The following is a 22,499-nucleotide window of genomic DNA, read 5'->3' as shown; positions in this document are numbered from 1 at the left end:
GGAGGGAGGGTGCCGCGCCGAGGGAAGCGGCCCGCGGCGGAGGGAGGGGAGGCCGAGTCCTGGAAGCGGAGCTCCGCGCTGGGACTGGTTCCTTCGCAGCCATTTTCTGTCCAACCAAACAGCCGATTGGAGACGGGAGCCAACCAGGGCTGCATTGGAGGTTTGTGTCTCGCTTCGGCCAATGATCGCTCCTAAACCGACTCCACTTTAGCTCGAATGAAATGTCCGTCTCCTCCCGGCGCCGTCCCCGCCGCCAACGCCGCCGCGGCCGGGGCCATTCGCCTCCCTCCCGCCCGCCCTCCCGCCCGGGCCGGGGCCGGGGCTGGGGCCGGGCGGGCGCCTGCGAGGCCGCTCCCGCTGCGGGCCCGGCCGGGGAGCGGGCGCGGGGCCGCGGCGCGGCTCTTTGTGCGCCGGGCCGAGGAGCGGCGGGACGCGGGCCAGGCCGCCTCCTGCTCGCCGCCGCCGAGCTCCGGGCCCGAGGCCGAGGAGGGGGCGTCGGGGCACCGTCCGGCCCCCTCTCGGCGGCGCCCCGGCCGGCTCCATTTTGTGCGGGGAGCCGGGCGGGGGCATTGGCCCGGACCCCGGTCCCGACCCTGCGCCCTTGGCCGGGCTGCCGCGCGGAGTCCCCGGGGGCGTCCCCCTCCCGCCCGGCCGGCTGGCCCGCGGGGGCATGGCGGGGCCGGGCCGCTTTGTCTGCCCCGGCGCCCCGGGCGCGGCGGGCGGGCGGCAGGCGTTGGGCGCGGGCCCGGGCCCTGGGCGGGCGAGTCGGGGGATGCGCGCCAGGGGCGGCCGCCCCGCACCGGCGGGACTGACAGTCGGCCGGGCCGGGCGGTGGGGCCGGGGCCAGCCCGCGCACCTTCGTGGGGAGGAAGCGAGGTCCCCGGGAGGAAGGAGTGGATTTGGTTTCCCCGCAGTCTGGCTTACACGTAAAGAATGCAGCCATCTGGCGGCTTGCGGTCCCTGGACTTGCCCCGAAGGTGGGAAGGAAGCCTTTCGGATTGGACTAAGGTTTTAATCTTCGGTGGGAGGCGGGGAGGATCTGCCGGGCCTGAGGAGCAGTAGTAGTCTTCGAGAACAAAGAATTAGAGAGCACCCACAAGTCGTAATCTTGCCCAAAGTACTGTAACAAGGTAATTAAACAAGGTTAGCTAGCATACGACCTTTAAAAAAATTAGCATCCTACTAACCCGCATGGACTCCCACGGTGCCACGGATCGTGCCCCGAATCACTGGGGTGGTTTGGGCTTTCTTAGTACGGAAAGTACTCGGCAGAATAAAGTGATAAGATAAACTGATCGATATGAGTGGCACTAATAAATAGGGGTTTTATTTGTAAAGTATTGAAAGTTTAACTAGAATGCCTTAAAAGGCAATTATTCCCTCCCTGCACTGCTCCTGTAGCTTAATTTAAGGATTCTATTGATGCAAAACTCTGGTTGTTGATGCCAAAGAATGGAGGGTGGAGGAAGGGTCTGCTGCTTTTCTTGGATACAAATTTGCATTTCTTCAAACATTAAACAGATGTATGCATTCCCTTGAGCTTTCACATATATCATAACCTGCCATTAGGAAAATATATACCATATGAGGTGACAGTGTTTATCTTTAATGTATTGAATCTAAATATATACGGAGTCAACTATTTGGGTGAGTGTGATGAGGTGTGTCCCCCGCATCCCCCCCCCCCCAAGCAAAACACATAAATATATATAGCTCTATTATTTTAAGTGTTCTGGGGATTTTCTTTCTCAAAGACACCCTTAAAAAAAAACACGCTTCTAGCTACAAGGAAGGACTCTCCGGGCAGTTTTGGGGGTTAGAAAGAGGGCAATACTTAAGAAGAAATTAGACGTTGCTTTTAAGATTATAGCAGAATAGACAATGTCATCCTGTCTTTGCTGCCTGGACTGACATCTAAAGAATTCAATTCAGTGGCTACAATTTTTTCTTCTGTTTACTAGATTTCGTGCTTGAATGCATATCATTATTTTCTCTTCCTTTAAAATTAATACTGAAAGGAAATGTTTTTGTTTTGCCCCTCCCCCCAATTTAATTGCTTCACTTGAAAAAAGGAAAAGAACAAATGAGAAATGGAGGTTGTAACATTGTAATTGATACCAATTTATTCAGCTATTTATGCTTTGCAGTGAAAATGAAGTGCTATTCAGATGCAATTTTAGTCCAAAATGGTGGTGCTTTAAAATGATAAATAAAGGTCTTAATTGATCGTGTTCCATGTATGCTTTCTGGGCAGCATGTTTCTTCTTTCAGTATAATCCGAGGTGTTTAATTTAAAAGCATTGTATTCTGAGATATTTTTCTCCCCTCTTGAGTTTTTGGACTCCTAAATTTCACTGTAAAATATTAAGATCATCACCAAGAAATTAAGTTGGGGCATTTGTGTCTTGAGTGTTAATATTTTGAATAATTTAGATGTGTAAATTTTGGTCTCTGGCATATAATCTGGGTGTTGTGATGAATATTTATGATGAACATGACTAAATTCAGGGTTATGTTAGAAAAGCAATTCCTCCTGCCATAGAATTAACTTTTTTGCAAAGTCTCCAAAATATATCTGCCAATTTAAGAAACCTTTATTGGGTGCCTGCTTTTTTGCACTCTATTGAATAAGAATAGTAGGCGAAATTATACATGCCTTTTAAATTTTTACTAGGAAGGAAGCCTGTAGGCTATACGTTGTTACTACTAATAGATGTTTATCTTCTAGGTTGAAATTGGGCGAAGGGTAGACACCTTTTAGACAGGTGTTCCTGAATACCACTGGCAACACGGTTCTGACAGTATTTCATAACAGTAAGTACGTTTTACCATTTTGGTTGTTAATTAGATTTGAACAGTAATTAGCTGGGAACAGAATTATAACGGATGTATATTGGAGGTCCCAGGTAGAATGAATGCCTTTCAAGTCTAGACAGGCAGTACCTACTCATTCCTGTTGCTTCCTTCTTTTTAGTGACTTGCATGTATTGTTTCCTGTGGGCCCCTAAGCGCTGTGGAGGCTACAAGATAAAAAGCTTGTCCCAGCTCTTAAGAGGCTGTTTTGCTGGAAGGGCTTTAATGGAACTGAATGCTTAGAGGACATTATGCAGGGAAGGGAAGACGCTGGTTTTAAGGGTAGCACAGGTGGGGTCAGTGTGGGTAGCTGGGAATGTCAGGGACCTAGCTTTGAAGGCTGAGTGGAGTTTGGATAGGTGGCTATCACCAAAAGCAAAAGCCTGAAAGCAGGGATTAGTAACTTCTGTTTAGGGGATGGGGAGTAGATCTGCATGGTCCAAGTGGGAAAATCCTAGGATAATCTAGTGAGAGATACTACATCTGTGATGTCAGGCACGTCACAACTTCCTTGAGCCGTGACTCATGCCTCACTCCTAAAATAAAAGAGCTGTACCTGGTGATCCTTAAATAAGGCACATTCTAGCACTAAGATTTTTATCAGCCCTGAAGATAGAGTTGGAAACAAGTTTAGTTAGGTTAAATGGGGGATCCGCTCGTGTAAAGCCATGAAAACCTAGGTTTGGATTTGATGCTGAACTTTTAAAACCATTATAGGTTCAAGAGCTATAGAAACGGTGTTTTAGTGAGATCGGTCTTAAAACAGTATGTACCCAGGTACGGTGGGTAGTAATCCAGTGGCAACAGAAAATGGCTGGGCATATCCACAAAACTTATTAAAAGAGGTAACAGTTCAGGTGGAACTTACAGGAGACTGAAGAACGTAAGATGGCACGGGTGTAATTAGCCTGGAGTGTGGGATTGAAGTTGTGAAAAGGAGATCAAGGAGTTCTTGTCCATTGTCTCGTTGCAGGACACGGGGAGGGTGAGTTTCCTTTTCCAAAACCTTAAGTTGGCAGTGATGGGCTATCAGACACGTTCTACAGGCACGGCCTGCTGGAGCGGCAGGCAGGATATGGTGGGAGATTTAGGATTTCTAAGCATAAAGTGCTATTTAACGAGTTTTCCTTAAGAGAGTGAGGGAAGAGAGAGAAAACATAACCTGGGATGAAACTAACAATTGGGAGGTGGGGAGGAACAAATAAACCAGGAAAGAACATTGCTTTTGAAATCAAGGGAGAAGAGAATTCCATGTGTGAGTGTGTGGTCCACAGTGGGCAGCACTACTAACCACAGGCAGGTAGGATGAAGGCAAGACTATTGGCAACTTTCGTTTTTTAAGTTTGTTTATTTTTAGAGAGAGGGAGTGGGGGAGGGGCAGAGAGAGAGGGAGGGAGAATCCCAAGCAGGCTCTGCACTGACCTGAGCTGAAATTGCGAGTTGGACACTTAACCCACCGAGCCACCCAGGCGCCCCCGATTATTGGCAACTTTAAGAGCAGTTTCGGTGTCATGGTGGGGTGGAGAAGCACATGTCCGGGGGTTTAGGAATGGAAAGGTGCATGAGGACCATCAGGGGGAGAATGATAGCTAGACAAGGGTGTGGAGCAGAATTACGGTTTACGAGTCTGTGCGTACTTGTGTGTGTTCAGTGGGGGAGACTAAGCATGTTTAAGAAAGAGTGAAGAAGCTGGTCAAGGAGGACTGAAGATCCGTTAGAGGGGAGGAATCTTGTTGTCATTTCTTCTCCTCAAAGAGATAAAAAGGCATTGGTCCAGAGGACAGGTGACAGTGGTTGTGTGAGAGAGAAAACCATGCCTAGAAAGAAGGGTGAGAGCTGTATCTGAAGGGACAAAAATAACACTAGGTTACATTAGTTGAGTTCTTAGTATGTATCCTGCACTTGGCTAAGTATTTCTTATATAATAACTTCACTTCTCATAGCAACTCCATTTAAAAAATGGGCAAGTTGAAGCACAAAGAGGATGGTAAGTAAAGACACAAAACCCGGTGGTCTATCCTGAGAGATCAGGTCTGTCCTGATCACAAACCCAAAACCAGGTGCATGGCTTACACCTCACAGATACTGTCCTGGCTCGAGACGCAGCTTTAAATGTCTTTAATACATGAGGTCAGTAGATCTAGAATTGAGAGAGGGTAAAGTCACGATTTAGGCTGATGGGCTATGGGAAAAACTAGCAGGAACAAGTACTGTAAAGTACTTGGCATCTGAGACTCTGGATTTAACTCCCATTTACTGTGCTGCCTTTGGGCAAGTCATTAGCCTTCCCTGACCTCCATTTCCTCATCTGTTTCGTGGGGTTGTGAACACTGACTGCATGAGATATTTAGAAACTGTTCAATAAATGTTAAACATACTAAGGAGGGAACTGTTTCCTGCATTTGTGCAAATGATTAATACAATTTAAATACTGCTGTATCACAAAATTACAGAATGAACATGTACTGGCCAGCTATTTCACAGAATATTCTAGAAAACAGTATCAGTTCAACTAAGTAATTAGAATAGCCAATAAAATTAATTTGACGGGAGGGGTGCCTGGGTGGCTCAAGTCGTGATCTCACACTTCTTGGGATAGAGCCCCGCCGACGGCACCGAGCCTGCTTGGGATTCTCTCTGTCCCTCTTTCTTTGCCCCTCCCCCACCCGTGCACACGCACTCTCTCTCAAATCAATAAGCATTAAGAAAACTTAATTTGATGAGACTGAACTACTCTTTGTCTATATTTATTAGTTCTTCTGGATCTAATGATTTGTCACTTTACCCAAGTGTTGTCACTCTCCTACATGCTCTGCCCTCTTCATTGTCTAGATAAAGCCCAACACTTCAGCTTCTCTGTTCTTACACCAGGTACAGATGTGCCACGACTGGACATCCTGGTGCCAGTGCACATTCGTGGTCACCAGCCGCAGCTCCGCTCCTCTCATGGCTCAGCGCTTCTATTCCCCGCCCTTCCCACTGTCTGTCTCCCCAGCTGCAGCCATTCCAGCAGCGTCCTCTCGGGCCTTCCTCCAGTTCGTTTTCAGTCCGTCACCAGGACTGTCGATTTGACCTCCTACAAGGCTCTTTCCTCTGCTCCCCCTGTTCCCCAGGGCTGTTGTCTAGGACCAGACACGGGGAATGTTCATCGTCTTGCCTGAAGTCATGCGCTGACCGCAGCCTCATGGTCCTTAGTGGTCTTCTGCCTCCATTCTTGCTCCCCTCTGTCCATTTCTACACCGGACTATAGCCAGAGTGATACCGTGAAAAAGAAATCTGATTTGCACAATTCCGTAAAACTCCCCTTTGATTCGCTCTGACTCACGAGGCACTGCTTGCTCTAGCCTCTACTTAGTTCATTCCAGTTCACCAGTACTATATTTTGTGTTTGCTTTTCCTGGAACATTCTTTTCCCATTTTTCTTTGCCTGATTTCTGTCTTTCAGTCTCAGTTGAAATTTCATTTCCTATGACTGCTTCCTTGACTCCCCAGACTGGTGTGGTCCCTTTTGCAGTAAGCTCTCAAAGCATGTAACACAACACCTTTGTTTTCCTTAGCATTTGGCACTAGCAGTTAGTTAATTGTCATTATTTAATAGCTATATATAACATTTACTGAGTACTGCTATTATACTATGCTAAGTCCTTCCATGGTGAGTCCTGTCTCGTCCCACGTGCTCAAGATCTCATGGCAAGTAAGTAGGAAGGAATTCAAACCAGGTGATAGGATTCCAGAGCCTGGGCCTTGGAAGTATTAATAGACTGCATTCCCCAGCCCTTCCCCCTGCTACTAGTTTACGTAATATTTGTCTTCTCTGCAAGATGAGGACAGAGATCTTGTGTGTGTTGTTGACTGCTACGTCACCAGCACATAGCGCGGACCTGATAAATACCATGTGCTTACTTGGTAAATATTTGTTAACTGGCTTACTTAAAATCTACAGGCTATTTTGTATATTTTTAAAGGAAGTTCAGACCTTGAAAAAGCCTTTGGGATGTATCTAGCAAGTTTCCCTGCCTCCTTTCCCCCCTCATATATATGAGTGGCTAGCATAAGCATCAAAGATGAGGCTAATTTGTTGAATGCAAGGTACTAAGTTGCCTTGGGGATTCAAAGAAGGGGACACTAATTTTAGGCTTCGAAATGGGGTCTTATCAGAAAGATTTCAGGAGGATGGGAGAACGTTGGGATTAAAGTATGGGGCAGGATTTTCATGGTAGAAAGATAGAGGAGAGGAAGACAGAGGTGTGGTGAAATGACAGAAAAGGTAAGACCTGCAGACCCAAAGACACAGCTAAGCCAGTGCCCTCAGGGTGGATGGGACCCGCCACCTCCTGAGAACACACGCGCCAGACATAGCCCCGTAGCAAGTTCCCTTTATTTCATTCTGACAAGTCTTGAAATACTTTCAGAAGTATTTCTTGGAAGACTGCCGTTCAGTGGCTAATGCTGTGAATCCAAATGATAATCTTGCTGCTAATCCAGTGCATGAGAAGATAATGTGATTTAAACTTTATGCCTTTAATATTTTTTAATATTAAAAAATGTGTGTTTATAAATTAATTAATCTCTCATATTCCACCCCGCAAAGATTTTTTTCCAGTTGTAGATTCTGAAACAGCCACTTTGGTTCTTTCTCCTGAACCTTGATCTCCCTTAGGGCACTGGAAAAAACTAGTCAATTCACAGATATCCTCATTGAGCTGTCTTTATGGCTAATAAATCCATCACCATATCTATTAAGGATCACTCTCTTAGTATCTTGTTAGCATTTTAGAATTAAGATAGCATTTTATTTTGGGGTAATGTTTCACATGTTAGCTGTTTAAGATGGGGAAGGTGGTATTATTTCCATTTTATATAGAAATACATTTAATGGGTAGGGATGCTGTTTTCAGGATCAGTAGAAGAGTCCGAATCAGAGCTCACTGCCTGTTGTTTACCACTTCTTAGAAGACACTAAGAAGTGTCATCAATAAACAGGAACCCTTGATACCTAATAATAGGTACTTGCACAAATTACTAAAGGCAGGTGAATTCTATTTTCTAGCCCCTTAGAAAATTATATAAATTATGGAAATGTGTCTTTATCTACAATTAAATTAGATACCACAGCCAACAGATGCATCAAAGAAATGCCATGTTTTTGAAGACGTGGAAACTAGCTTGGTTATTTTACTACTAGATGAAAATCTAACAGAGATGGAAAAGACATGTTAACACAAGGGCTTAAATAGTGCAGTCAAAACATTAAGTCCTAGGCCTTGAGAATCCTTTAGGATCAAGTGTCTCTTTTGGATTGGTCTGAAAGCATGTAGAGATTGTATTTAATTTTTGCTACACTTTTTATTCAGGTAATGCGTTTAAAATTTTTCTACCCACAAATAGCCAGTCCCTTCCTGCTTTGAATAGTATTATTTGCAAAGCAGAAAGACTTCTAGGATTTGCTATGTTGGTGACATGGAATGGAGACAGTTCAGGGTTAGGGTTCAGTTTTCTCTAGATTTTCCCTCTTAGAATTCTTTTAGCTTTGAGCAAACTAAATTAAGCAGGCTTCTTTTAAAATAAAGTCACTTTAATTCTCATTCTTGTCTATGGTTATGGTTTTACTGTCTTTATATGTAGATGCCCAATCTCCCTGACCCCTCCTTTTCTTTTTCTTTAAAGGATCTAAAGTTTGAGGGTGGGAGAAACTGTTGACTAGATTTAGAGATGACAGCCTCATTCAAAACATGGGTGTGCTTATAAACATGGAGAACAAACTGAGGGTTGCTGGAGGGGTTGTGGGAGGGGGGATGGGCTAAATGGGTAAGGGGCATTAAGGAATCTACGGAAATTATTGCTTCACTGTATACTAACTAATTTGGATGTGAATTTTAAAAAATAAAAAATAAAGTTAAAAAAAAGGGTGTGCCTTCGGGTTGCATGGGTACAGATGTGTGCAAGGAATCCATATGCTTCCTATACCAGACAGTTTGAATCAAGACATTGTCCCTTGAACTTCTGTGAGACAGCAGAGACAGTTTGCGGCAGGCGCAAGAGGGTTTGCGTAGGGATAACAGGCTTTACTGTAGCAGGAGAGCGCAAAGTGATGGACACGGGTGCTTGTAGGTGACTGCTGAGCTGGTTTTGGCTTTGCTTTTCATTCCAGGGATAAGCTAGGTTCTAAGTCGGGGTTATCTGCACTATACGTGAGGCTTATGGAATTGAAAAGAAAGAGCTGTGTGTTTTAGATTCATTTCCTCGTTTTGTTTCTCCATTGGTCTTGTGCTTATCACTTATGGAGGGTGGATTGGGGAATTTTGAATCATTGGGAAATTATCCAAAGGTTTCCAAATCAAGAAATATAAATGTTTTCTTTTAGTAAGCTTAAGGCCTTGAAAACTAATTGACCCACCCTGTGACAGCTTATGAGGATTGAATCTAGTATGCTTTTTTAATACAAGTTTTACTGAAGGGTATTGCAAACCTTTTTCTCCTCGTAGATGGATGGCGACAGTGCTACAACAGACGCTTCTCAGCTAGGCATCTCTGCGGACTACATCGGAGGAAGCCACTATGTGATACAGCCCCACGATGGTAGGAAAGCTACGACTAAAACACTGACTGGCAGAAGTAACTTAGTGAAAATCATATTACCGTCACATTCTAGGTTACTTGGGTCTTTACGGGAAAATTAGCAATCTTGTGTCAAAGGTCAATGATGGTCTAAGAAGATGTATCATGCTTTTTTTTATTAGAAATAGTCTTCAGGGGCGCCTGGGTGGCGCAGTCGGTTAAGCGTCCGACTTCAGCCAGGTCACGATCTCGCGGTCCGTGAGTTCGAGCCCCGCGTCAGGCTCTGGGCTGATGGCTCAGAGCCTGGAGCCTGTTTCCTATTCTGTGTCTCCCTCTCTCTCTGCCCCTCCCCCGTTCATGCTCTGTCTCTCTCTGTCCCCAAAATAAATAAACGTTGAAAAAAAAAATTAAAAAAAAAAAAATAGTCTTCAAAAGAATGATGAGTTCTAGAAAAGAATTCTATAAATAAATTATGCCTTTTAAAAACTGGTACCGTTTCTTTAAAAATTTGTTACTGATGTCCTACTTAAGTACTGAGTATGGCACATTCTTTTTCAGTTGATACAGTAAAAAATTCTTTAGAGGGTGAGTTGCTAGCTATTATATTTCTAGTACTTACGAACAGACTTATTTTTGTTTTTCATTAAGTATTAAGTTTGATCTGTGTCAGCTGTTAGGATGGCAGTGTCATGTCGGCCTGTGAGAAATAATTTACTTTGTGGCATTCTGATGTGTAAGATTAAAAAACACTAAGATATATTTTTTTAGAAGGCAGTTGGGGGTGGGTGAGAAGTTACCTCATCCTAAGACAGACACACATAAAAATGTAACTTGAATCAGCTTAAGTGCCTTTCTTTTTTAATACACGTAAATAGTGGGAAGTTTACTTACAAGATACTGCATTTAGTCATAAAAGGATATTACTGGTATTGTGAAAGCTTCAGTTATATCTAAATCTATACAATTTGAGAATTCGCTTTTTGTAAGATCGCTGGATCGGTGCAATAGCTTTGTTCAAAAACTTAGTATCAATCTAATTGGGTCAGTAATATTCAAGGCCACTTTTCCATTCTGTATAAACTTGGCTTTGGATAAACATATAAATAACCTCCTAATCTAGCAATATGAAAGGAACCCTCAGTCATAGTCTGTAAGTTTTCCAGCTAAGTTATGTAATAAATATTTCTGAGTACCCCTTCTATGGAAGATGCTATACCAAGTTCTAGGAAGTACACAAAGCTGATCCCTGGCCTCTGGCAGCAAACATCTAATAGGGAGGATGAGAAATAAAAAGAATTCTAAAATGTGTCAGAAAAAACACAGAGCAATCCTGTGATATTTTTGTGAAAGGAGAGATCACTTCTGAAGGTGCTGTGGAGATGTTTCTGAGCTTTTTGGAGAATGGATAGGTGAGGTTTTAGTAGGCAGATCTGAGGACAAAAGTGTTTGAGGCAGTGGGTTGGAAATTAAGGAGTGGGTTTGGTTATGGCTATGAGAAAACCGTGAAAAGAACTGCTACCCTCCTCCCTAAAAATGCCTAGGAAATGAACCAGGATGTTCTGAACTTAGATTGTTTCAGGTAGTCTTCTCTACGACGAAGTAAAGGTTGTGAGAAACGTTAAACCTGAGTTATTTTTATTTTTTTAGATACGGAGGACAGCATGAATGATCATGAAGACACAAATGGTTCAAAAGAAAGTTTCAGAGAACAAGATATATATCTTCCAATTGCAAACGTAGCAAGGATAATGAAAAACGCCATACCTCAAACGGGAAAGGTAATGCAGGGGAGACATTTTACCCGGCTTGCTTTTTCCAGGGGAGAGGGGAATGTAAACTGCATGAATATGTATATACAGTTTCTGTGTATAGTCAGCTATTGTTTTCAGTCCTTTAGTCTCTCTTTCTCTCTTTCAGTTCTACACCCTTAGTTACTGGACAGTATTCCATTTTCAGTTCCCGCGGCCCCCGGTGCTTCCCCCTCCCCCACTTGAAGCAGATAAAATAGAATTAAGAATCTTTTTAAAATATCAGGTTTGCCAAAATGAACAAATCAGGAGACTATAGATGCTGGAGAGGATGTGGAGAAACGGGAACGCTCTTGCACTGTTGGTGGGAATGCAAACTGGTGCAGCCGCTCTGGAAAACAGTGTGGAGGTTCCTCAAAAAATTAAAAATAGACCTACCCTATGACCCAGCAGTAGCACTGCTGGGAATTTACCCAAGGGATATAGGAGTACTGATGCATAGGGGCACTTGTACCCCAATGTTTATAGCAGCACTCTCAACAATAGCCAAATTGTGGAAAGAGCCTAAATGTCCATCAACTGATGAATGGATAAAGAAATTGTGGTTTATATACACAATGGAGTACTACGTGGCAATGAGAAAGAATGAAATATGGCCCTTTGTAGCAACATGGATGGAACTGGAGAGTGTGATGCTAAGTGAAATAAGCCATACAGAGAAAGACAGATACCGTATGTTTTCACTCTTATGTGGATCCTGAGAAACTTAACAGAAACCCATGGGGGAGGGGAAGGAAAAATAAAAAAGACGTTAGAGTGGGAGAGAGCCAAAGCATAAGAGACTCTTAAAAACTGAGAACAAACTGAGGGTTGATGGGGGGGTGGGAGGGAGAGGAGGGTAGGTGATGGGCATTGAAGAGGGTATCTTTTGGGATGAGCACAGGGGGTGTTGTATGGAAACCAATTTGACAATAAATGTCATATATTAAAAAAAAAAAAAAGCAAAAAAACAAAATAAAATATCAGGTTTGGGCAGATGGAGTTGTAACTTCTATAATGTTGCAGCAAAATTGGGTCTTTTTTTTTTTTAAGATTTTATTTTTAAGGAATCTCTACACCCAGCTCAAACTCAACAACCTCGAGATCAAGAGTCGCATGCTCCACCAACTAAGCCAGCCAGGTGCCCCCAAATTGGGTCATTTTGGACTGATACAGAAAAATCCTTATATTTGGAAGCAGCTATTTTTGTACAGTCATAAATACTAACACACTTTTGAAGTTAACAGGCAGGATTCTGTTTTAAGTAGTTCTGTCTTGAGACAAACAATCATATAGACTGTTATTTAGAACAACTTAAAAACACTCATTGTCACTCTACTCATCACTTGGTCTGAATTAAAATCCACACTTTTTATATTATATATAACGCAATAAACTTTCTTTCTCACTGCAGCTTATAAAGTACTTGTGAAAGTAATAAAGATCACAAATAAATAGATTATTAAAATACATCACTAAGGGGGTCCCTGGGTGGCTCATTCGGTTGAGCATGTGACTCCTGATTTTGGCTCCAGTCATGATCTCATGGTTTGTGAGTTTGAGCCCTGCCTTGGGCTGTGCGCTGACAGCATGGAGCCCACTTGGGATTCTCTCTCTCCCTCTCTCTCTACCCTTCCCCTGCTCGCATGCTCTTTCTCAAATAAATAAACTTAAAAATATGCATTGCTAAGCCTAGAAGTTCCAATGTGAGAGGTCCTCCTTATATTTTAAGGGGAAATAAATCAGAGCTGCTGATTATTGTTGAAATAGGTTAAGGCTGCATGCCTCAGCCACCGGCTACGTACGGTTATTGAGCACTTGAAATGTGGCTGGTCTGAATTAAGATGTGCTGTAAATGTAAAACATACTTCACATTGTGAAGGTTTCGTATGAAAAGAAGAATGAAAATCTCTCTGATTTTAAAATGGATGCTGTGTTTAAATGTTAGATAATAACTTGGATTTGTTAGGTTAAATAAAATCTCAAAATTCATTTCACCTGTGTTATTTGTATTTAAAAAAAATTTTTTTAATATATATATACTTTTGAGAGAGAGAGAGACACAGAGCACAAGTGGGGAAGGGACAGAGAGAGGGAAACACAGAATCTGAAGCGGGCTCCAGGCTTTGAGCTGTCAGCTCGAACCCACGAACTGCGAGATCACGACATGAGCCAAAGTCGGACATTTAACTGACTGACCCACTCAGGCGCCCCTCACCTGTGTTTTTAAACCTAGCTACTAGAAAACCTAAAGTTATGTATACAGCTTGCATTATAGTATCTTGCCTGACTGCATTTATGCAGCTCTTGTTTGCTTTTCTCCAGGATATAAAATAGGCATGGAGATAGGAAACAGTATGTTTCAGCAAGGATTTTTCTTACTCCTGTTAGAAGTGACTTGGAATTGTACGATTTAATTCATTAGCTTTACTTTGAAACCCCACACCCTTAAAAGAATTCTCGCTTTTATAATGAGGTAGCCGGTGTGCCCCTTTTTGGTGGGCTTTTTAATAAACTCAAAGCCTGTACCTGACACTCTGGATCTTCAGTAGTAAAAATGTCGCCAAATGTCACTATTGTAAGCCTTACGTGAATTCAGTGTTTTGTCTTTTTAAAATTTTCCAGTGTCCTTATTTGCAGAAATGCTAGGGCAGAGAAGCGACCCCTAAGTGTACCCCCGCGGTACACTATATACACAGGAGACTGATTTTCTTGGGGCACCTGCTTAGTAAGTGTTCATCTTTATGGGATGGTAAGGACAGCCAGTGGTTGCTTCTATGCCTAAATTGTATCTGTTTCCTGTGAATAGTTGTCAAGGCTTCTCTCACTTGTATTCGAGTTTTTGTTCTCATTCCAAAGGTTGGAATTTTGATAGCACACAATTTGTCAACGTTATTAGCATATATTTCAGAGATTAAATGTTAACAGCCATAAACTGAAATTTATAGTCTTCTGAATAGCCTTTTATTTCTGCAGGTTGTTAGGAAGGGGATGGTTACATTCCCTGCAGATTTACCTGTGATTTTTCTCTTCAGATTGCAAAAGATGCCAAAGAATGTGTTCAGGAATGTGTAAGTGAGTTCATCAGCTTTATAACATCTGAAGCAAGTGAAAGATGCCATCAGGAGAAACGGAAGACAATCAACGGAGAAGATATTCTCTTTGCCATGTCTACCTTAGGCTTCGACAGTTATGTAGAACCTCTAAAATTATACCTTCAGAAATTCAGAGAGGTAAATAAACTGTCTTCCATTATGCTTTTAAGAAACTAAGATATATGATTTACTTTAACTTTTTAAATGTATCATTCATCAGAAGTATATGGTCACTTCTATTACTGTATTTAAATAGTAAGTCCTTTCTTTTTCCCTTTATTACTAATGACATCATAGTTATTATGTAATGATTAAGAGCACGGACTCTGGATTCCGGCCACCCGGAGGCTGGTTCCAAGCTCCACCACCTGTAACCTCTGGGACCCTGGGCAGATTATTTCAATAGGTTAGGCCTTGGTTTCCTGGTCTGTAAAGTGACGTGAGTAATAGCACCTACCTCACAGAGTTACTGAGAGAACTAAGTCAAATAGTCCACGTATAGCACTTAGCTTGGCTGATCGTGAGCACTCAATGGTAACACGCTGTTATTATGATTAATTTAAAAGAGGGAGCGTCTCAAAGCTTGAGGCCTTGCAGATAAGAAAAACGGAATTATAACTATCCTTTTTTATTGATTAAATTCTTCCGCATTTCTTACTGGGTTTATCTTTGCCCGTGGTACGAATTTTGTGGAAATAAATTGAGATCAGCGTATTTATTTCCACACTACCACTCGGGTGTCAGATTCACATTGCTTTCAAAATACTTCCTTAATAGCTTTAATGTTAGAACCCCATTAAATTAGTGACTTAGCATTGAGTGATTAAAGTAGGAAGAGAATGTGTTAAATTCTTCACGGTACTTTTCCAAATCTTCTGCATCATAGAACCTTAGAAGTGGATGGAAACTTAGAGCTCTATGGTACAAACTATAATCTTGATTTAGGAATTTGAAACTTTAAACTTGCTATTATAGTGCTGTACTGTCCGGTTGGCTGAGAGCTTTATATGTATATAGTTAAATGATAACTTGGATCATTTATAGTAGATTTATGGGCTGAATATTTATAGTGCTTTTCAACAGACTACTTCATCTGTAAATAGACTTCTATTTTCCTTTTGATGCAGTGTGGAATTAGAATGATTTTATTTTTATCCGTAAATATTTTAGATTTTCTAGGTCATTACTAACGCTGCCTTGTGATGATTACTGCTTATATAAAAAGTTAGCATTTTGAAGGGCCTCTCTGTATGTAATTAACCAGAAGTGTTAATACTCTGTGCAGTGTTTGTAATAATAGAAACTCCTAATTTTAGGAAACAAGCATTCTCATCTAGAAAACAGTGTCTTTTGAATGCCAGTGATGACTTTTTTGATTTGTCCTTCCCCAGGCTATGAAAGGAGAGAAAGGAATTGGTGGAGCAGTCACAACTACAGATGGATTAAGTGAAGAACTTACAGAGGAGGCATTTAGTAAGCAGTGTTATGATACGTTTATGCAACTGAATGTGTTCTTATAAGTCACATAGTTTGTTAGCAGTGACTAATACTAAATGTGGGGGTACTTTTGGACCATCAGCTCTGAGTATTCTGACATAGCACTTCTTTAGTTCATGCCCTTATAGTTGAAGTCAGTGAGGGATAAGTATCGAGATTGAAATTCTGCCGACATTATGACCTTTCACCCATAGTTCTGATTTCAGTAGCCCCTAGTTTTTGCTTTAAGATTTCACATAAGATAGGAATATTGAGAATTGTAGTTTGTAATATAAAATCTGTGATTTAAATAAATTTGAACTGATGGGTTTTTTGAAAAAAATTTGAATAGGGGCACCTGGCTGGGTTAATCAGTGGACCGTGCAACTCTTAATCTTGGGGTTGTGAGTTTGAGCTCCATGTTGGGTGTACACATTACTTTAAAATAAAAAATTTGTGGGGCACCTGGGTGGCTTAGTTGGTTAAGCATCCAAGATTTCGGCTAAGGTCATGATCTTGCGTTCCTTGAGTTCAATCCCTGCTTCTGCAATCCCTGCTTCTGGCTCTGTGCCGACAGCTCAGAGCCTGGAGCCTCCTTCAGATTCTGTGTCTCCCTCCCTCTCTGCCCCTCCCCCACTTAACGCTCTGTCTTTCTCTCTTAAAAATAAATGAGCATTAAAAAAAGAAAATTAAAAAAAATAAAAAATCTGGAGAAAAGACCCTGAATATTGTCATATGGGTGAAATAAGAGGTCTATGGTGACTCTGTGTCTCATATAAAATTTATACGCATATATTTTCTTTTTCTCATACGTAAAATATATACTGCTTAGTTATGGAAGTGTGGCTCCCAGCCAGGCCTATGGTGTAGATCTACTTAATGAATTAGAAACTCCATCCAGTCTCTCTGCAGATTTGTACACATGGGCAGTTAGCTCAAGTGCATTTAATTTTACTTTATTTTTAGTTTATTTATTTTGAGAGAGGAGGGAGGGGCAGAAAGAAAGGGATAAAGAATCCCCAGCAGGTTCCACACTGCCAGTCCAGAGCCCAGCGCAGGGCTCAAACTCACAAACTGCAAGATCATGACCGGAGCCAAAATCAAGAGTCGGATACTTAACCGACTGAGCCACCCAGGCGCCCCAGCTCAAAGTACATTTTGGAGAAATGAAAATTCAGAAAATTGAAAACTGCAATAGGAAAAATGTACTTTTTAGGGAGTTTTTTTTTTCTAAAATGCTAAATGTGGGGGTTTATGATTTTGTCCAAGATGACACTGATTAGTGGCAGAATTGTAATGAGACATTAATGGCATGACCTAAGGTTCAGTCGAGAGAGTAGATGTAATTCTTTTCCTGCTTTAACTTTATCTTCCAGCTAACCAGTTACCAGCTGGCTTAATAACTGCAGATGGTCAACAACAGAATGTTATGGTTTATACAACGTCATATCAACAGGTAAAATACAACCTTCTTTGTATTTTAAATTATTGTAAAAAATTGATTGTACCCATTGATTTTTATCGCAGGTAGTTAATTTCAGCACATTACAGTTGACCCTTGAACAACACGGGTTTGAACTGCACTGGTCCGCTTAATTATTTATTATGTTTATTTATTTATTTTTTGAGATAGAGATAGAGACAGCATATAAGCAGGGGGGAGAGAATCTCAAGCAGGTTCTGCACTATCAGCACAGAGGCCAACACAGGGCTCGAACTCATGAACTGTGAGATCATGACCTGAGCCAAAATCAAGAGTCGGACATTTAACCAACTGAGCCACCCAGGCACCCCTACACCAGTCCACTTATATGCGGATTTTTTTACAGTACTATAAATGTGTTTTCCTTGTAATTTTCTTCTTTTTTAAAAAATTTTTTTTTCAACGTTTATTTATTTTTGGGACAGAGAGAGACAGAGCATGAACGGGGGAGGGGCAGAGAGAGAGGGAGACACAGAATCGAAAACAGGCTCCAGGCTCTGAGCCATCAGCCCAGAGCCTGACGCGGGGCTCGAACTCCCGGACCGCGAGATCGTGACCTGGCTGAAGTCGGATGCTTAACCGACTGCGCCACCCAGGCGCCCCTCCTTGTAATTTTCTTAATAACATTTGCTTTTCTCTGATTTTGTTGTAAGACTATAGCATATAATACATATAAACATAAAGTATGTGTTCATTGATTTTATGTTATCAATAAGGCTCTGGTCGACAGGCTGTTAAATTTTGGGGGCGGTCAGAAGTTACATGAAGATTTTCAACTGTGCAGAGGTTGGCTCACCTAACCCTTGTGTTATTCAAGGATCAACTGTGTTGTTATTATTAAGGACCTGATAAAGAAAGTTGTTAAAAAATTGCTTTCTCAAAGTATATAATTGTGTATTCTCTTACTAATTAAATATGTACACACATATTCGTATCTGCATAGATTTCTAGAGAGATGCATTAAGAAATGTGTAGAAAGAATGATTTGAGAGTGGGAAGTAGATTTCTTTTTCATTGCCGATTTTTTTTTTTTAAATTTTTTTTTAACGTTTATTTATTTTAATTTTTGAGACAGAGAGAGATAGAGCATGAACGGGGGAGGGTCAGAGAGAGAAGGAGACAGAGAATCTGAAACAGGCTCCAGGCTCTGAGCTATCAGCACAGAGCCCGATACGGAGCTCGAACTCACAGACGCGAGATCATGACCTGAGCTGAAGTCGGACACTTAACCGTCTGAGCCACCCAGGCGCCTCTCCTATTTTTATTCTTTAAATGCTTATAACATGTTATTTGAAAATTATTTTAAAAATCCTGCTCAATTTAAATTTTCTAATCTTAGATTTCTGGTGTTCAGCAAATTCAGTTTTCATGATCTGAAGAAATGGTGGAATGGGAGTGGAGAGAAGCGAGTCTGTACGATTCCGGAACCAGAGACATTAGAAGGAAATGACTGGGGGAAGATGTCTCTTTGTATATTAAATAGCTGTAATGTAGCTTCCTGATGCTTGACTAATTGAGGTGTTAATTCTGACTTGAGAATCTTTTTCATGAATGATTTTAAAGAAAAATTTGGATTTTAAAGGTATTAAAATATTTTTGTTTTGTACGAGAGTTTGTCGCTCTGTATGACTCCTGTATGCATTGTATATTGCAATTTATTACTGTCAGAGATTTGTAGACAGTTTCTTATTTTCATATTGAATCATGTTACTTTTGTAATTCAAGTAAGCAGCTGGGTTAATTCATGATGTTTGCCCTTTTAATAAAATATAAGGGTAGAGTTCATTTTGAATGCAAGTTGCCTTTATTATAAATTTGAGTTTGTCTTGGTTATATAATATCTTGCATGGTAACCTAGCTAGATTTTTAGCATTTGCCATATTTATTAAAATTAATTTTTTGTAAAACATTCATAGCTTAAGCAGCACCATTTTTTACAAAATGTAATTGAAAAATTAAGTGTGAATGCAGAAGCAAATATTGTCTGCCCTGTTAAACTTGGTGCCCTTTAACAGTGTTTACACTGTTCATTGTGCCTGTTAAGATAGTTTTAGTTTATTGGAGCTTTTGTTAGGACTAGATTTGTTTTTGAGCTACATTATTATGAATGTTGGGATTCATTTAAGTTTAATGTAGTCCTAGTGCTCTTGAAATGGTGCCCCTTTCATTTTTATATGATTTTTCCTAAGCATCTCTTCAAGTACTAGAGTATCCTCTTCCAGAAGAGGAATTTTATAGTCTGATGGTAAATGTCCTCATTTTACCTTTTTAATTGAAACGTCAAGTTTCCTGTTACACTCTGGGAACCAGGAAGCGTTAGACATCCTCACGTGTCCACAGACCTTTTTCCGCATGGGTGAGTGAATGCAGTGAAGAAGAGTGAGTGCTGCGGACGGATGGCGGACGGACAGACGGACGCTGTGAAACAGAAGCCCCAGCTCCGAGTGCGCCACCGTCTCGATCTCTGCAATAAACTAAACTTAAGACAGTTTGACTTTGTATAATTTAGTAGTATGTGCTCGAGTTGTTCCTTTTTTAAAGTGAGGATTTGTATTTCCTCCTTTTTGTTGGTAATTGAACTGTTTTGTTTTAATATCAACAATTGCTACTGTACAGTTTGCCTAAAAGGCAGTTTGAATGTCATCTTGGAAGGACACTCAAATTTATAAGATAGAAGCAATTTCACAGATACAGGCTGAACAGAAATATTTACTTTGCCAGAAGGCGCCTTTGGGGGCACATCTGGACTAATCTGAGGTTAAGAACTCCCTCACTACCCTCCCATTTAAAAGATAATCTTCATTACAGAAAATTCAAATAGGCAAAAAAAGGAGGGGCATTAAGCAAAATCAACTATCATCCTACTATGCTGAAATAACCAATGTTAATATTTTGGTAAATATCATTAGTCCTTTTACTTTGCTAAATATGTATATTTTTATAAAAATGGGCTCATACTTGCATACTGTTTTGTAACCTGCTTTTTTCACTTAACAATATATTGTAAACATCCTTCCCAGGTCATTACATGGTCTTTTATTTTTATTCATTTATTATTCTGTTGTATGGCTGAACCGTAATTTATTTAATCCTCTATTGGACACTTTGACTATATGCATCTTTTCACAGTTATAAACAACACTTCACTGAATCTTGTGTACATCGATGACTGTTTTCTTGAAATAAATTCTTAGAAGTAGTATTGCTAGGTTAAACAGATACATAAAAATTGAAGGCCTTTGATACTTCTCTATTAATGTATTTATGAAATAGTTTCTACTTGATCCAGGCAGTATATCACTATATAACTGATAAAGGCCCTTGGTCTTTGATTATCAGACTCTTCCTCTAAAATCAGTTTAAAGATGACAACTTTAAGACTTGTGTCAATACAAACCACAACAAATGTCTAACGTTAGTAATTGGTTGGTAGTACTGAAACTTGAGGTAAAATCAGGTCAAGTCTGGGTTATGTGGCCTTCATCCTCTGAAAGGACACTGGCACCCTGCTGGGGTCAGGTACGCAATCTCCTTCCGTGCATGGGAGAGGCAGTGTCGGCTTCTTCCTTGGCCTGGGTTGCATTTAATTGAATGTCACATTTTCTTCCCCTAGAACTTCTTAACCAAATAAGCTTGTACATTAACCTAAAAGTGTTTTCTTTACAACTCTGGAGATACTGATTTTATGAGTATTTAAGAGAGAGATGGGCTTCAGTGACTAAGTCATAGATGGAAGGACGTTCGTCACCTCGGTCTTCCCCCTCACTACCTCATTCTAACACAGATGCTTTAGTCCAGAGAGAATTTTGCGTGTTACCTTCCCAATGTCATGTACTTGAGTATGATGATGTAATCTGTGTTTCTTTTCCTCCTACAGTGTAATATCTATGTAGTATTTTTTTTTTCTTCCAAAACATGCCTTATTGCCTGTTTTCTAGATTGCCTTAGTGGGATGAAGGAATGCCAGTTACCTTTAATGATTCCGGCTGAACCTAGTTATGAGGGCCCAACTAAAAGGATTTCTGCAACAGTATCAATTAAGCATGACAAATGAAAAAAAAAATCATTTCTAACATATGCCAAGAATAAAACCTTGAGTACAAGATTTTTAAGAAATATGTATTTTCTCTTTAGCGTAAGTCATTTTATCAGTAGTCCAAAACGACCATATTTGTTGCTTTATATGATAAAATACATTTCTGAATCACTCACATGATACTGGGTCAGATCTATACCAAAAGCTAGGCTATCTTAAATATGTATGTTTGGTTTCCCTGAATTAGACAATTTATGTTTAGGTATATTGACCTTAAACTCATATTAAGTGTTAGTGTGCTCATGAGTAAAAAATAGAACAATCCCAACTAATACTCAGTTTTAATTTATGGTTTCTTTTAGAGCTGGATATACTCCTTTGCTCACTTCAGGTTTAGCTTCCTCTTGCTTGTTAGGCTCCAATCCTGATTTCTTGGCTCCTTGTGCCAAGTGCTTTGTGTCTTCTGCCCTCCCCACCATGGCCTTAAACACGTATGCTTCCCTCTGCCTAGAACATTCTTTCTCTTCCTGTGCCTGGCTAAGTCTCACCCTTCAGATTTTAGCTTAAACTCCATCAGGAAAGCCTTTAAAACTTGTTAAACCTTCGTATTACCACATAGAGAAAATGTCACCACCCCAAACCGAGTAGGTTTGTACACAGCCTCTATGTTGGCTGCTACAGCCCCTTAGACGTTTCTTTCAAGACAATGCTGCTTTTTATACCTGATTTTAAGGATTTTAAAACCAGAAGGCAGAATCTCTTCAAGTCATGGGCCACAGATGACATTGGGATGGGTCCGTTTCTCTGGCTGCTGGCTATCACCTTTCAAGATGTAGGCTTGCCTAACAACACAGTTCCAGCTTTCCCTGACCGGCTCCAGAGTCCGTTTCCTTTGGCACGGCACGGTAGATGGATACCTGTGCAAAGCAACGTATTGTAAAAACTCCTTTGCCAAGGTTCACGCCAGCAAGCGTGCCAGATGACGGCAGTAAACTACATGCTGGCTCTGTAGAAACCTAATGGCCATTGGGGGTGGAAATGACAAGTTGACAGGTAACTCCTCCATCTTTCACAACAATACAGAAGATGACAATATTGTGACAGGGCAGAGTGCACACTATGGGCTCTTGGCAGGTATAATTTAGGTCTTCCTTGAGTGTCCTCTAAGAGCAAACAGTAAGTCTTTGGCACCTATTTTCCAGGGCTCAATT

General features: G+C 41.1%; 2 protein-coding genes across 6 annotated transcripts in view; one reads left to right on the top strand and one right to left on the bottom strand.

Annotated features, from left to right (window-relative positions):
• On the top strand, nt 1–20,403 carry NFYB (nuclear transcription factor Y subunit beta). 4 transcript variants are annotated; one of them, XM_043562371.1, is made up of 8 exons: nt 1–160; nt 2,729–2,814; nt 9,339–9,432; nt 11,059–11,189; nt 14,234–14,431; nt 15,685–15,766; nt 17,146–17,225; nt 18,592–20,403. In XM_043562371.1, the coding sequence occupies exons 3-8, from the start codon at nt 9,339–9,341 to the stop codon at nt 18,622–18,624; spliced, it is 618 nt and encodes a 205-aa protein (XP_043418306.1). In that variant the 5' UTR covers nt 1–160; nt 2,729–2,814; the 3' UTR covers nt 18,625–20,403. The 4 variants fall into 4 exon arrangements, with proteins under 4 accessions (XP_043418306.1, XP_043418308.1, XP_043418304.1 ...); XM_043562373.1 differs by having other exon boundaries at nt 33–160; nt 18,607–20,403; XM_043562369.1 differs by lacking the exon at nt 1–160 and adding an exon at nt 804–977.
• The window catches only part of HCFC2 (host cell factor C2), a 48,455-nt gene continuing 46,229 nt past the window's right edge, over nt 20,274–22,499 (bottom strand). For both annotated transcript variants that reach the window (XM_043562366.1, XM_043562367.1), the window contains one exon: nt 20,274–22,205. In XM_043562366.1, the coding sequence (XP_043418301.1) occupies nt 22,114–22,205 (92 nt within the window). In that variant the 3' untranslated portion in view covers nt 20,274–22,113. The remainder of the gene's footprint in view (nt 22,206–22,499) is intronic.

This window comes from Prionailurus bengalensis, chromosome B4 (genome assembly GCF_016509475.1).
Source record: "Prionailurus bengalensis isolate Pbe53 chromosome B4, Fcat_Pben_1.1_paternal_pri, whole genome shotgun sequence".
NCBI classification, from domain to species: domain Eukaryota; kingdom Metazoa; phylum Chordata; class Mammalia; order Carnivora; family Felidae; genus Prionailurus; species Prionailurus bengalensis.
This window is presented reverse-complemented; position numbering and strand designations above follow the sequence as displayed.